General features: G+C 44.0%; 1 protein-coding gene across 10 annotated transcripts in view; it reads left to right on the forward strand.

Annotated features, from left to right (window-relative positions):
* Positions 1–15,252, forward strand: part of RASAL2 (RAS protein activator like 2) — a 272,884-nt gene that overhangs the window by 240,153 nt on the left and 17,479 nt on the right. For 7 of the 10 annotated variants that reach the window (XM_034780315.1, XM_034780316.1, XM_034780317.1 and 4 more), the window contains 6 exons: positions 1,327–1,471; positions 7,123–7,267; positions 8,209–8,445; positions 9,132–9,333; positions 12,183–12,382; positions 13,449–14,310. In XM_034780315.1, coding sequence (XP_034636206.1) covers positions 1,327–1,471; positions 7,123–7,267; positions 8,209–8,445; positions 9,132–9,333; positions 12,183–12,382; positions 13,449–14,310 — 1,791 coding nt within the window. The remainder of the gene's footprint in view (positions 1–1,326; positions 1,472–7,122; positions 7,268–8,208; positions 8,446–9,131; positions 9,334–12,182; positions 12,383–13,448; positions 14,311–15,252) is intronic. The other 3 variants (XM_034780318.1, XM_034780313.1, XM_034780314.1) reach the window with 1 other exon arrangement.

The raw sequence follows: 15,252 nt of genomic DNA on the forward strand, positions 1-15,252 counted from the left end.
ATTCCTTCAATGTTCCTTGCAACAGATAAGTAAATTAGCATGTTAAAGCTCTATCTTTGTAGTGCTTGTATTTTGGATTCTAATGTACTGGTGAAATCTTACAATGTAGGATATTACAACCTGGAGCTCTCAAGTGATCAATCCAGGATTTTATTATATTGTTGTTATGCTTGAATCTCACTAATTTACACTGATTGAGAAAACTATTGACAATTTTTAGAGAAAATAAAAAGGTAAGTAAATAACAATAAAGCAAGGGTAATGTAGTTTGGTTGTAGTTATTAGAGACTTCCTAGTATACTAGTAATGTGCTTCAGTAAATTTTGTGAAGTAGCATTTTAGGGATGTGAGACCTCACGACCTCTAACTGTGTGAGAGGCTGCCACTTTTTTTTCCTGCAGATTAGCAAGCTTCTGTTGTATTATTCACGGAGGCTTGATGGGATGTTAAAAGATGTAGAAAACAAACAAAAATTTGGTCTCTGTCCCCAGGAGCCTTATAGTGTCTGAGGCTGGATTCTGGAAGGAGCTGATTGCTTTCTGTGGGATGCTGAGTGCCCTCAGTTCCCGCTGGAGTAAGCAGCTGAGGAATTTGATTACCACGCAGGACTGGGTCCTGTATTAGGAGCTTACAGTCTGCTTTGATTCTTGCCCTTTGTTCTGTCTGGCGTGCCTGATAGCCTGAATGCAGTTCAACACAATGCTAAATCAAGGCATAGTAGGAGTGCTAACTTCGTCTCCCAAATCCCCAGCCCATTTTATGCTCATTAATTTCATTGGTCTAAATCCTTCTTAATAAAATTCCTTTATTCAATAAAAAGTTGGATTTGCTTTCCTCCTGATATTTTGAGTTTGGATAGCAGGGAAACAGAGCTAGTTATCTCTAACATACATCAGTAAAGCATGACTATAACATGTCAGCCATAGAGGAGTGAATATGTCATAAAATGTCAAAAAAAACTTGGTTGGAGGGATTTTTTATTTAGTGGCTTGCTTCCACCTTTCTAATTTTACCCACCAGTCCCAGCTGCTATTCCAATTTTAGAAATGAGTCCAAAAATGACAGAGCTGGGGATCTGTATTGGCCTATGCAAGTCAGGTACACAAATGTGAGGGGAACTCTAGCTAATCTGTATAGCCCCCAGTGCTGTAATATCTGCATGCCTTCCCCGAGGCCAGGCACTTCAGTTCAATAATCCTCTCATCCTGTTTTGAAGAGTGCAGGGCTCCTTTTACTCTTCCCATCTGGGTTCTAAAATCATTGAAAGAGCATAGCATGATTCTGTTTGGTTAATAAACCTTATTCCTGCTGGACTTTTTCCCTCAGGACTTCTTGACCGATCTGGTGATGTCTGAGGTAGATCGCTGTGGGGAGCATGATGTTTTGATCTTCAGGGAGAATACACTTGCCACCAAAGCCATTGAGGAGTACCTAAAGCTGGTAGGACAGAAGTATCTTCATGATGCACTAGGTAAGAAAGTACCTCTCTTTCTCTCTCTCTCTCTTTTTCACAGAACCTAGAGCCAAATACTGTCAGAGCAATCCGCCAAGTAACATGGCTGTGCTTTGAGTATCCTCGTGGGAAATGCATTGACTGCTATTCCAGCTCAAGGCTGGAGTTGGTTCTATGGCTCTAGGACCGCCGTGTACTGAGATTCATGGCCCCTTGCCACATAGCACCAGATCCACTGGCCTCAGCCAGTGCATACAACGGCACAGGGATCTTTCGCCTAGGGGACTTGTGGCATGTCCCTTGCGTGTACTCCTGAAATGCTGCTCTCTCACCATGTGCAGTAAAACCTCACTGGTTCTGCTGCATCTGGGCCCTTCTTGTTTATGGAGTGCAGAGACAAGATTTGGCTCCTAAGATTTGCAGCAGCTGAAAAAAGATCACACTCACTTCTGTGTGGATTAAGGGGTCCCGTTTAATGGTTATCTCATCCCAATGCTCCATCTTTTCCCTTGTTTCTCCTTATTGATTTAAATGTCATATGTCTTCATTATGATTTATGAATCATTCAGTATGGAGTACATGAATAGGGATAAAGGTGATTTTGATAATCTAACAACTAGGAAAGATACTGACAATATAGATGAAGTTCAGTGCTTTTGCATCGTGCAAGATTTGCATCTGGATATTGCTGGTGAATCCAGTATCACGTATAATCCCAGCTGAAAGAAGCTAAGTGGAAATTTCAAGAAAGGGTCAGAAGTGTTCTGCGTAAACTTGCATAGCCCCTTTGGTGGGGGAAAGGAATCGTAATGTTGAAGATGTTCCGTACAGCAGGGCAGCCCAAAGTCCCACCTGAAAACTGATATGCACCTAGGGGTGTGAGGCTGAGTGCAAAGCTGATCACCCACTGGATTTTATTGCTGGGGCACCTCCAACCAAGCTGTTCCTGTTCATTTGTCAAGGAAGGTACAAGTCCAAGCCAGTATTGGGGTTGAGTGCATGTATGTATTATAATAAAGATTTGACAATTTGTGTACACACTATACAGTAGCATTGAGCTACTGGCAAATTTCCAGGGTGGCCCTCTGAGTCACAAGCATTGGTCATGACCTCTGCTTTTAAGCAATAAATTCAATACCCCGAGAGTCACGTTTCTCTTAATCCCACCCTAACCTCCTAATCCTGCACCAGATGCAAACAGAAATATTCAGGGTTACATGTGGCCAGCTGGAGAGAATGAGGCTGTGAGGCTAGTGAGCATCACAAACCAGGAGAACCTGCTTCAAGCTGTTCCGGTGACCCTTTGAGATGCTTGTCTGAAGTGCTCTTTACTCAAGGAAAAGAACAGAATCGGTTGTTCTCCAGGTGCTCATCTCAGCGTACATGCTTAGCTCTTGCTCTTGTGATGTCCCAGGTCTCAAACCCAGACCTAGGAGACCACAGACAGCAACTGCATCCTGTCCTCCACCAAAGGTCTGGTGAAACCTGGTGGGTCAAGAAGCTAGTAGGACTATAGTCTCAGTCAAGGCACCATCCACGGAAGCCCTGACTGGAGGATTGTCCAGCTCTACCAGTTGTTCCAACCATGCTATTTAAGCCAGAAGGTGGCACAGAAAGTTTGCCCAAGCAACAAGGTGATTTCTTCTTGTGGTTACTTTGGATCCTGCTTGTGCTTGCACCCAACCCTGTTCCTAATTCCTGCTCCACTCCTGTCTCACCCATGTCTTCACTCCTGTTCCCACTGTGCTCCATCCCCGTGCTTGATCCTTGCCTCTCCTCTAGTTCCTGCCCTTACACCTCACTTCCAGCCATCTGTGATCAGTCCTGGCTCCGACCCCGGCCTCCGACTTCTGACCCTGACTCTGGCTTGACCCTTGGCTCTGATTTTTGCTATCTGACCTCAGCCCTGACCCTCAGCTTCGATTCTTGCTTCTGACTCTGGCAATTAGAAATTGACTTTGGTGCTGACCCTTGGTGCCATTCCCCAACCTGGACACCTGCTCTGCCCACTAGACCTGAATCCTGCTCTACTAGGCCAGACCACCTGCATCCCCATAACAGCACTCACCCTACCCCCTCCCTCCCAACTTCTCGCCTTCCTAGCCTTACCCCTTCCAGCAAGCCTGCTTGTCTACCTGTCTTACCTGCACAGAGACACTGCTGGCTCTGTGTCCATTCCTCCCTGCCACCCCAGCTTTGCTCTTGACACGTGCCACTGCCAAACAAGTAATCCCAGCCACAAGTGCTATCCCAACATTGGGTATGTCTACACAGCGACTAGACACCTGCAGCTGGTCCATGCCAGCCGACTCGGATTGCAGGGCTATTTCACTGTCATGTAGATGTGTGAGGTGGGAGGGTCCCAAATTGGGCTCCAGCCTGAGCCCAGAAATCTGTATAACAATGAAACAGTCCCTTAGGCTGAACCCTGCAAGCCCGAGTCAGCTGGCACGGGCCAGCTGCGGGTTTTTCCTCTGCTGTGTAGACATACCCATTGCGACTCAGAGTGCGCACAGCTCCTAGTAAATGGACAGCTTCTCTACAAGGAGGCTGTGACAAACTGGGACTGTTCTTAATGTGGCCTTTGAATGCTGAGTGGGGAGTGTTGGCTGGGAAGGCAGGGGAGTGTGGCTAGGATGGTCTGCATGGGGGGATGGGAGACTGGCCGAGGGAAGATACCTGAGCATGTAACATGAGAACCCAGGAAGGGGTTAGAGGCCAGGTGACCCCTTTGCCCGGGAAACTGAACAAAGGCTGGGGAGGAGTTTCAGTGCTGGTTGGTGGAATGGCTGGGAGGCAGACGGGGCTCTGACCCCCAAGGGGCTGTGGTGCCCTGGGACCCCAAGATGCACCTAACTGGGGGGATCCTGTTGTCTGTGCCTGCAAGACTTGTCTTGGACTCTGTTCCTGTCGTCTAAATAAACCTTCTGCTTTACTGGCTGGCTGAGAGTCATGGTGAATCGCAGGAAGCCGGGGGTGCAGGGCCTTGGGTCCCCCCACACTCCGTGACAGAGGCACTGCCAGCTGTATGCTGGTTCTTCTCCTGCCCAAGGTCCCAAGATGAGCCACCTTTCCCCTCCTGTTTCTTGGCCTAGGGGAGATTGGAAATTGAGGCATGCCAGGTTAAATCATGTCAGAACTGACTCCTTCCAAGAGACCCAGCCCTCCTCCCTAGTGGCCTGGAAACTGGCCAGTCATCCATGTGTTAAGTGGTTGGCCAGATTAGTCAGTGTCTCAAGTCAGAATCGGAGATGTGATTATGTGTATTTTGAGTGTATTGTGTATATCTTTTCAAATTCTGCCAGCTTTACTCTCACTGGGTAGACCCTTAAGACACTACTCAACATGAGTAAGAGTGGCAGAATCTAGCCCAGTACATGGAGGCAAGCAGCATTTTACTTGATGTCTTGTCTTGCGGCAGATTTAATTATCACCTTTTGGTTCAATGTGTTACATTTGACTGAGAGTCCTTTAATGTGCAGTAGCTACATGGATACTTTTATTTATATTATTTATACATTGTTTTGGACACCAGTACTAAGCGATAAGATTGTGAATCATAGAAGTTAGCAATGGAAAAAGACCTGTTACATCATCCAGCTTGTTTCCAGCCTAGGCCAAGATGGCTCTTGAAGATATATTTATCTAGTTTTAAGTGCATTACACAATACATTCAGTTAGATTCCATACTGTGCAAAACAAATTAACCACGCTGAATTCAGTATTAAGTGTATAGTATACCTACAAGCACATTTTAATGCATGGTTAGGATCTGGCTATGGACTACGGAGAACAAGTTACAAGTGCATAAAAAATGCTTTGGGAAACTATTGTTACAACCAGAGTTTGCTTACCTAGAAGCGGTGCTGAGCACTTAACTTAGCAAATAATACTAAACTGCCTTCCCTCCGCATAATTTTTCTGTAGTGGAGCCCAGATTATCTTAAAAATAACCAATTAGTTTTTTATCAAATTGTTATTCATCAGCCAAAAATACTTGTTTTGATTATACTATAGCATTGCTGTTTACTAGATTGAATTTCCTTCCTTCTGCTGTGAAAAGCTGCTTTCTAATACTTCAGTTCTCCTCTTAGAAGTTCTTCTCTTTGGCCAGAGTTGAAGTACTAAATAATGCTCCTCACAGCTTTAGGGCTGGTCTACACTGGGGGGGGATCGATCCAAGATACGCAACTTCAGCTACGCAACGGTCGACGGTGAGTGCGTTCAGGGATCGATGTATCACGTCTTAACGAGACACAATAGATCGATCCCGGATAAATGGATTGCTACCCGCCGATACGGCGGGTAGTGAAGACGTACCCTTATTCTGTGCTGTTGAAGTTGCCCTGTAATCCTTTAATGGCCCAATTTCAACCCTTTGTGGCAAAGTACACTGTGAACAGAACTCATTTCAGGAAGTTGTAGGTTCCGTTTCTTCCTAGGGTTCAGGCACCAGCAAGTTTCTAAACTGGATTTTCCCATGAACTATGAATACTTGTTCAGAATAATTACAGCATGACCAGGTGTTGGCTGTAAGGTTATATACTCAAGCACATGAACAAAAATTTGTGGAGGTGAAAAGATTTGGGTAAATGTACTACCTATCCTGCTTGCAAAGCCATGGGTGGTTTGGTTTTGGGTTTTTTTTGTTTGTTTCTTAAACAACAATTTTTGCACGGACAGTCCTTCCGGCATAAACTCCAAACTGGGAACATCTTCTGAGGACACAACTGAGGAGTCACTGAATCATTAAGCAGATAAGGGAAGATACCAGTGCACAGTGGCAGTTTAAAAAGTAATGAGTATGCTAGAGTCCATATGAGAGAGAGTAGAAAATACACTGACATTACAGAATATCAACCAATGGAGGTCCCACCATGCCCAGTCTGAAGTTGTGTGTCCAATTTCAATTGCCTCACTTTAAGAAAGAGAGGGTAGAAATTTAAAAGCTCTAGAAATAGGCGTCAAAGATTCCGCAAGATGTAAAGATGACAAGAGACTGCATAAATCAGAATTAGTTAACCTGGATTGAATTATTCACAGTTGCAAAGAACAGAGTGAAAACTGGTGATGCTCCTTTTTTACTATGTCTCATAACACAAGAACCAGGTGACACTCAATGAAATTAAAACACAGTAAATTTAGAACTAATAAAAATAAAAAGTATTGTCAGATTCATTGCCAGAGAAGGTCACAAAGACAAATAGCCTGGCTTTGCATTTTAAAGGAATGGATAATTTTATGATCACTAATAACATTTGTTGTTTATGCAAAAAGAGGTAAGGATAATCATTCTTCAGGGTGTAAGCTGATATCTTGCAGGGGTAAGAAAGGAATTCTCCCTCTCATCTTCCCCACCTCCCAATATACAGCAGTTGCACAGCTGGCTAGATTCATTATTTTGGGAAGGGAGAGGAGTGGGATTTGCCTTCCTCTGACGCCTCAGCCATTGGCTAGAGCACCAATGGCCTGATCTGGTATGGCAAATCCTGTGTTTGAAAACAGTTATGAGGAGACATGTACTCCACATCTGGTGTCTGGAGACTACCTCACTGCAGATGCTGGGTGCAGAAAATGCAGTTGCCAAGGAGAGGCATAAACAGGATTTAGAGATACATCAAGAAGACTTTTCTATAATTGCCACTGTTTGTAATCCTCTTCCCTTACAGGGGAATTCATCAAGGCTTTATATGAGTCAGATGAGAACTGTGAAGTCGATCCCAGCAAATGTTCATCCAGTGAATTAACTGATCATCAGAGCAACTTGAAAATGTGTTGTGAGCTGGCCTTTTGCAAGATTATCAACTCCTACTGGTGAGCACCTGTCTCTCACTCATTGGCCACTTGGTTTGACCATTTGGTTAGGAAAAGTAAAAATAGTATCCCTCTCTCTCCAAAATATGGGAAAGCAGCAGTTGTTGTGAGACCGAGGACAAATATACTTCCATATATTATAGGAGCTTGGGTTCCTGTGGCTTACCACTCTCTACACAACATCGCAGAGAGAAGTTCTGTCCAAACAAGGAGTACTGACACCATACTCTGTCCTAAGTACTGTACCATATGGGAATGTCCCCTGAAATATTTACTATGGCACTGGAGATACAGTGAATGATGATTGAATCAATGGGGTAACTTGAAAACTAAACTTCAGAAGTTCAATTTGAATTTTGAATAAGCAGCTGATAGCTTGGATGCTTATGTGAAATGTTTTTCAGACCTCTTAGATCTGCAATAGTGGTCTGGAAATTATATTGTGGGGAAAAAGCTTCACAGGAGATTTCTATTAGTGTCGACTTCTGATCAAGCTTGAAATGTTGAAATTCTGTCTTTTCTGCTTCAGGCCAGATCAAATGAAAAGTAATAATAAAAAAAAAAGTTAACTCAGCATTCAAAATTTTAAGTCCAATTATAGAAATGAGCAACAGTTCAGTGTGTGTCTGAATTTTTACAAACCAATTTGTCATTCACTTCAAACTAGGGATGGACATTTCTTAACCTGTAAATCAAAGTGATCGAAAAGGATTTAGTTTTATATCTTCTAGAGGAATGTTTTGAATAATACTTAAGTGTACCAAATAAAATGGTGATCTAGGAGCTAAGACTAGAAACCTAATAACATTTGCTGGGCTGAGATAACAGAATAGCCAGCATTTCTGTTTCTCATGGTTTTGCATTTCCTCTGACAGGCTGTCAGTTCAACCTGTTACATTTCACGCCTTTGTCATTTTATTGATTGATTTAATTGTTTGCAGTGTGTTTCCTCGTGAGCTGAAGGAGGTGTTCGCATCCTGGAAGCAGAAGTGCCTCAGTCGGGGCAAGCAGGACATCAGTGAACGCTTGATCAGCGCCTCACTCTTCCTCCGTTTCCTGTGCCCGGCTATCATGTCCCCTAGTCTCTTCAGTCTCATGCAGGAGTATCCTGACGACCGGACATCTCGCACTCTGACACTCATTGCTAAAGTCATTCAGAACCTCGCCAATTTTGCTAAGTAGGTGGCAGTAGCATATTAGCCCTGAAACAACAAAATGTTCAGGGGTCTCAGTCTCACTGCATATTATTGAGGAAAGGAAAGGAGAGCTCTGTGCAAATGCAACTCTAAAGCTAAATCCTAGGAATACTGTGTGAAACTTTGAATGGGGAGGATACTTTTCCACCCACACACTGCGTGGCTACATAAACCATGTGTACACTGTTGGCCTGATTCTGTTTTCAGGAGTAATCACTGAAGTCAGTAAAATGACACTGGTGTAAACTGTTATAATTGAGAACAGAATCAGGTGTTTTCTGTGTAAGTACATATACACTTTGGTTTTTATTTGATCTCATATAAAGAATACAAGTAGAATTCAATACAAGTTACTTGAAGGTGGTAACTCTTTTTATCCAAACTCCCAGCCAAAGGAATGATGCAAAGGACATATGCCCAGAGTCTCCTAAAAGGGTAGTGTGTGGGGGGGGGCAGTGGTGGTGCCTGTCACCCAGTGGTATGAACAGTGGATTGTTAGTACCCAGATGAGTCAAGCAAAGCAGTGGGATTCTTCAATCACGTGCGCCTCCCTCCCCCTTCTCCTTTCAGGAAGAAAGATGAAGGGGAAAGCATTAGAATAATTCTCTGAACACTTATCTGTTGTATTCTGTGTGGAGGTCATTCGCTCTCTCTCTCTCTCTCTCTAGGTTTGGTAATAAAGAGGAGTACATGGCCTTCATGAATGATTTCCTGGAACATGAATGGGGGGGAATGAAGCGCTTTCTGCTGGAGATCTCTAACCCAGACACCATCTCAAACACCCCTGGGTTTGAAGGCTACATTGATCTGGGCAGGGAGCTCTCAGTTTTGCACTCCCTATTATGGGAGGTTGTGTCCCAACTTGATAAGGTAAAGCAGGCTCAAGGGCTGGGAGGCTGGATTCTGCAATAGTACCATAGCAACTGTCAACACCAGGAAATACCCAAGTCCTATTTTAGGGGGATCTTTCTAAAGTTCAGTAACTCTTTAGAAAAGTATGTGACTGTGGTGTTGAATATTTATCCTTTCAATGATTCCAGATCAAGGCCTAGCTCCTGCAAGACCTGTGAGACCTTGAACAGGATGTGCAAGGTAGTTGTGCTCCAGCACAAGTTTAAATGCTTTGCAGAGGCTGGGTGTTCAGTGTTGTCCTCTGCACAGTGATATGAAGCCTCCCTGAACACCCACTCCCTTACTCACACCTGTGCAGGGTAAAAAGGGCTGGGCATGGATGGAGAATGGAAATATCAGTGGAGACAACTCATTGCTGCACATTCCCTTCTTAGGCTTTCCTCCTCCTCCCAGATTGGAATAGTTTAACAGCAGTGTTTTCATTAAGGGCCTGAGCCAAAGACCATTGCAGTCTCTGGGAATCTTCCTGTTGATTTCAGCCGGCTTTAGATCATATTTAGCATAAGATCAGGTTCCCCATGTATGCCCTGTCCCATTCGTATTTTTACATGCCCCGCATTGTGCATGGTGAAGTTGATTCTCTAAGAGCCAACACTGCAAGCTCCTGAGATCTGAAAACCAGGCAGTGTCTGTTCTGCTACCTACACCATCACCAGTAATGGACATTCTGTCATCAGCCTTTAGCTGGCAAATTGGCTGATGCATGAGACAGAACAGACTCCAGCTTGCATTTCCCTAGCCATGTGGGCTCTTCAGAGCCAATAGAATTAAAAACTGGTAAGCAGAGAGAGGACTCAGACACAAGGAACAGAGTTCTTGAATAAGATTTTGCCATTTTTACATGTTTACAAGCATTTGGCTATTATTCCCATCACACTGCAGAGTTTCAAATCCGCATTATGTTGTCTGCAGTCCCAGATTCCATTTACACCGTACCTGTCAGGTCTTTTCTTTTCAAATTGGAGATGAGTTGGTCTGCAGAGAGCTGCTAATAATATTTTGTTACTACAAAGGTTTGTAGAAATAATGATTTATTCAAAGATTTATTTCCTACTGGTACAGTATAAAATTATTTGTGTTTGGTGTAGTAGAGTAAATCTAAATGCCCTTGATGCATGAAGATAAAAACACACATTTTAGTTTTATAAGGATTTTTGGATTTGTTTGTCAGTTTCCCGTCTACACTCTTACATTTTTGCACTCTAAATGTCCTATGCAGTAAAATCTCTCCTACAAAGACTGCTTTCCTGAGGCCACTGGAATGACTACCTGAACACAAATGGGCAGATCCTGAGTTCATGTACAACGGGCTATTGCCAGTTTACCTCAACTGAAGATCTGGCCCAAAGACTGAAAGCTTCTGGCATTGCCAGAAGGAAAAAGAAGGGAAAACCCCTCTTTAGAACTGGACTGGACTGGAGTTATGAATTTGCCGGTATGAGATCTTATCTCATAGTTACTGGGGGCTGCGGAACTGCTCTCAAAATGCAAATAAGTGGTACGTGGCTTGAGAGTGGAGGTAGGAAGCGGATACAGTATTAAGCCAGCGTATACTGTGCTCTTTTACCAGTGCAGATGTCTCAGTATATCCTAACAGGTTTGGGGAAAGGGGTTTTGTTTGTGCTAAAATGGGAATTAAGGGTTAATGTTACACTACCATGTTGCTTCACTGTGGGCAATGATTACAGGGACTAGGAAAGGGAAAAGTTACCAGGAAAAGCTGGAGGTTTTAATAAAGGAGAAATAATTGGGAGAAACAAGTGGGTGTAAAGTAACTCTAACTCTACACTGTACACAACTGATTGGATGCCTGTTTCTGGGGAGGGTGGAACCTGTCTTTCACAGAAAGGTAGTCTTTGTAATGAGCTTTACTGTGTAATACCTCCCTTGCCCTCTACCCGCACCCCTACCAGTGGCAATGTGTAGATGCCAAAGTCACCTTATAAACTCAGGGTAGATTTCCGGAGAAGAACAGAAAATCTGAACAGCAGCCTCCACCACAGGGATAAAGTGTTGGTAGAACTCCGCTTTATGGTCAGTTGCTGTTGTGTAAGGTCTTGCATCGTTACACTTTAGACTGGCAAGGTGGTAACTAGGCGCTAGTCACTGGCTGAAATGAAAATATTGGGTTGGATGTCACTGGAGTTTCCATGCACTGGGGTGAATGTTACTGGAGTTTTCATGCCGTTAATTTTAATTTCATTTGAAGTGGTGAAAGCCATGTTAGTTCCCAGCTTTTGATAGCACTTTGGTACAAAAGATGGCATCAGTGTAGAATGCCAAAAGGAGAAGGCTGATGAAATGGAAACCTCCCTCCCACAAACCCTTTCAATTCTCTCCTGGATCCCCTGAATGCAGCCCCCCCCTTCTCTGTTGGCATGCATTTCTTTTACCACATGACCCCTTTTGCCTGAAAAGTTCCCTCCCATTAGCTGATTCTGTAGTCTCTGAATTCCCATTAATTAGTAGTTACTGTAGTTTTTAACTTGACTCCACCCTGGATTTAGTTTGCTTTGCATGACAGTTTTGCGTTGGAATGGCAATAGTTTGGTTTTATTGAGCATGAATTTTATTTTTGGGGGTCAATCCTAATTTCTTTTCTATTTCCTTTTCTTTCCTCAATGTCTGCTGCACCCTGTTTCGTCTCCTTCATTCATCTCGTCGCCGTGGTTACGCTGCTCCGTAACAATGCATTATGGTCCTGCCACACCCACACACAAACACCCACCCTCCTTCCTTCCAACCTCCACCCCTCTGCATCGTTATCAAAAAAATGGCGGATGTCGCGGTGCTTATTGTCCAATCAGGGTGAAAATTCCTTCCTACAGGCGACCGTGGCAAAACTTGGACCCCTCCCTCGCATTCTTGCTGACATCACCAAGTCAATGACCAATCCTACGCCAATACAGCAGCAGCTGCGGCGTTTCACCGAGCACAGCTCTAGTCCAAATGTCAGTGGCAGTCTCTCTTCAGGGCTTCAGAAGATATTCGAGGACCCCACTGACGGGTATGTAACAGCCAGGGTTCAAGAGTAGATATGAAGTAGAAGGGATATAGGATCGGCCATGTTGTAAGACTGTGTTAAGAGAACCCCTGTCCAAGAATAGTCGCCCCAAATTTATAACTAGGTACGTGCTAGGACTCAGAATTGCTATCTGTAGTAAGGAGGACAGGATCCCAGTAAGATATGCGAGGACTAGTGCTAAAACATGTAAACTTTGCACTTAGCCAGGATGCTGGGGTTTGCCTAAAGTCAATGACTTAGGATATTAAAAACCAAACCTTATACCACTGGCCAACCTGGGTGAAGTACAATGAGATGGAAAGATACAAACACAATGTGTAGCTCAATATAAATCCTGTAAAGCTGACTGAAATATCTCACTCTAAGAGATCAGATTACCTTTCCAATAGCATTGAGAAATGCATGTTATAGTTAGGCTGAGGGAGAATGAAAATATTAGAATAGCAAAAATAATCTGTTCTGTATTTAGTGTTACATTTCTCACCTTGTAATTGTTACAATTCCGGAGAGCTCCAGCACAAAGCCTGGTGATGGCTGAAATGCATGAGAACTTGCAACCTAGTGGTTTCTCTGTCCATGCTTTGTGCTGCCAAGTGTAAGGCTCTGTTTTGTGTCTCAGATGTGTCTACTTTCTGGGCCTTCAGCAACTCCTGCAATCAATTACATGTTCAGACAGATTGAATAGGTATAGCCTCCAGTTCTGGGAGGCGGAGGAAGAGTGAAATGAAGTCTGGATTGGTTTGGAATCTAGCTGAAAAATAGCAATGTCCGAGGGGGCAGAAATCAGTGGGAATGGTTTGAGTTTTACCTGTGAGAAGATAGTCAGGCAGTTCTTAAGTAAGGCTTTATTCTTAAAGCTAAACTAATTGGAGACGTGTGTATTGTGACTTGAGAAAAGTAAAAAGCTTCACAAAAGGAAATAATCTAGTTTCCTGAGGCTTTTTAGAGAGAGGGAAGGGGGTTAATTGATGAAGAAGGGCATCTCTGGGACAGATCAACTGGGGTTGTGGCTGGTTAAAAATTAACCAAATGCCTATCTGCTCCACAGTGACTCACATAAACTGAAATCTCCAACCCAGGAAAATATAGATGGGTATTTTCGAGGGAAAACCTTACTGTTGGTTCAGCAGGCATCCACCCAGAGCATGACTTACTCAGACAAGGACGAGAGGGAGAGCATACTGCCCAATGGACGTAGCGTCTCCCTCATGGACCTGCAGGACCCCCACACAACTCACAGCGATCACACATCCATCCTGCACGATGTGCCTTTGCGTCTGGCAGGCAGCCAGCTTTCTATAACACAGGTGGCCAACATCAAACAACTGCGGGAGACTCAGAGCACGCCGCAGAGCGCTCCCCAAGTAAGGAGACCGCTGCACCCAGCCTTGAATCAGCAGGGCAGCCTCCAGCCCCTCTCCTTCCAGAATCCGGTTTACCAGCTCAACAACCCGCCTCAACCAATGCCAAAGGCCTCTGTGGACTCCAGCTTGGAGAACTTAAGCACTGCCAGTTCCCGGAGCCAAAGTAACAGTGAAGACTTCAAACTCAGTGGACCCAGCAACAGCAGCATGGAGGACTTCACCAAACGCAGCACACAGAGTGAGGACTTTACCAGGCGGCACACTGTGCCAGACAAGCATGTACCTATGGCTCTGCCCCGCCAGAACAGCACGGGGCAGGCACAGATCCGTAAAATGGACCAGGTTGGGTTGGGCGCCAGGGCCAAAGCACCACAGTCCCTGCCACATAGCGCTTCCTTGCGGAGCACAGGGAGCCTGTCGGCAGCTTCAGGTGCAATGGTGACAGAGCCAGTTCAGAATGGGAGCCGGTCACGGCAGCAGTCCTCGTCCTCCAGAGAAAGCCCTGTCCCCAAAGTGAGGGCAATTCAGCGGCAGCAGACGCAGCAGGTAGGAACAAAATCCTTCTCCCAGATTTTGTCCATTCTCTGTATTTGTAACCCTCTAAGGTAACTGCCCTCTTCAACATTTTCCACTTACTTTATTTAAATGTGAAACAAGAAATGTGAACTGATTCTAGTATTATGTGAGGAGAGGCTGGAATGGGAAGGAGCAGCAGGCACAGGTTGTGGTTTGCCTTGCTACCATTATTAGCTTGGCCAACAACTCTCACTTGTTAAATAAAATGAGCACAAGATAATCAAATTAAGATTTTAAAAAACTGTGTTTCCAGTTTATCTTCACAATAGGAAAAGTGACAAATTTGTTCAAAGAAACAAAAACTGAAGAATTTCAAGAACAAAAAACTGTTTCAAAAGCCAGTTGAGATGGCTGAGTTACAGTATATTTGCCTACTTAAGAGGAGGGAAATGAATCGATAAGAATAGCATAGAATCTGTGTTGCCCAACTGCTAAGCAAATGCAATATTCTCATCAAGTATAAAGAAATGTATATTTCGTCACAACCCAACAACCTTAGCGCCGTCCTCCACTACTCTGTCATCAGTAATATCAGAATATGAACAAAATGGAAACACTTAATAGAAATATATATTTACCTATGTCTAATGCATATTGATTGGCCTCATATGCAAATCCACATACACTCTACCTTGATATAACGCTGTCCTCGGGAGCCAAAAAATCTTACCGTGTTATAGGTGAAACCGCGTTATATTGAACTTGCTTTGATCCACCGGAGTGCGCAGCCCCGCCCCGCCAGAGCACTGCTTTACCGCGTTATATCCGAATTCGTGTTATATCGGGTCGCATTATATCGAGGTAGCGGTGTACTTAATTTTACCAGAAGTCAATAACATTATGGTGTTTGTTAAGAACAAAATTCTGTAAGATGAAACAGCAATTATATAGTATTCAACAAAAAAAGTGTCT

The sequence above is a fragment of the Trachemys scripta genome, chromosome 8, assembly GCF_013100865.1.
Source record: "Trachemys scripta elegans isolate TJP31775 chromosome 8, CAS_Tse_1.0, whole genome shotgun sequence".
NCBI classification, from domain to species: Eukaryota; Metazoa; Chordata; order Testudines; family Emydidae; genus Trachemys; species Trachemys scripta.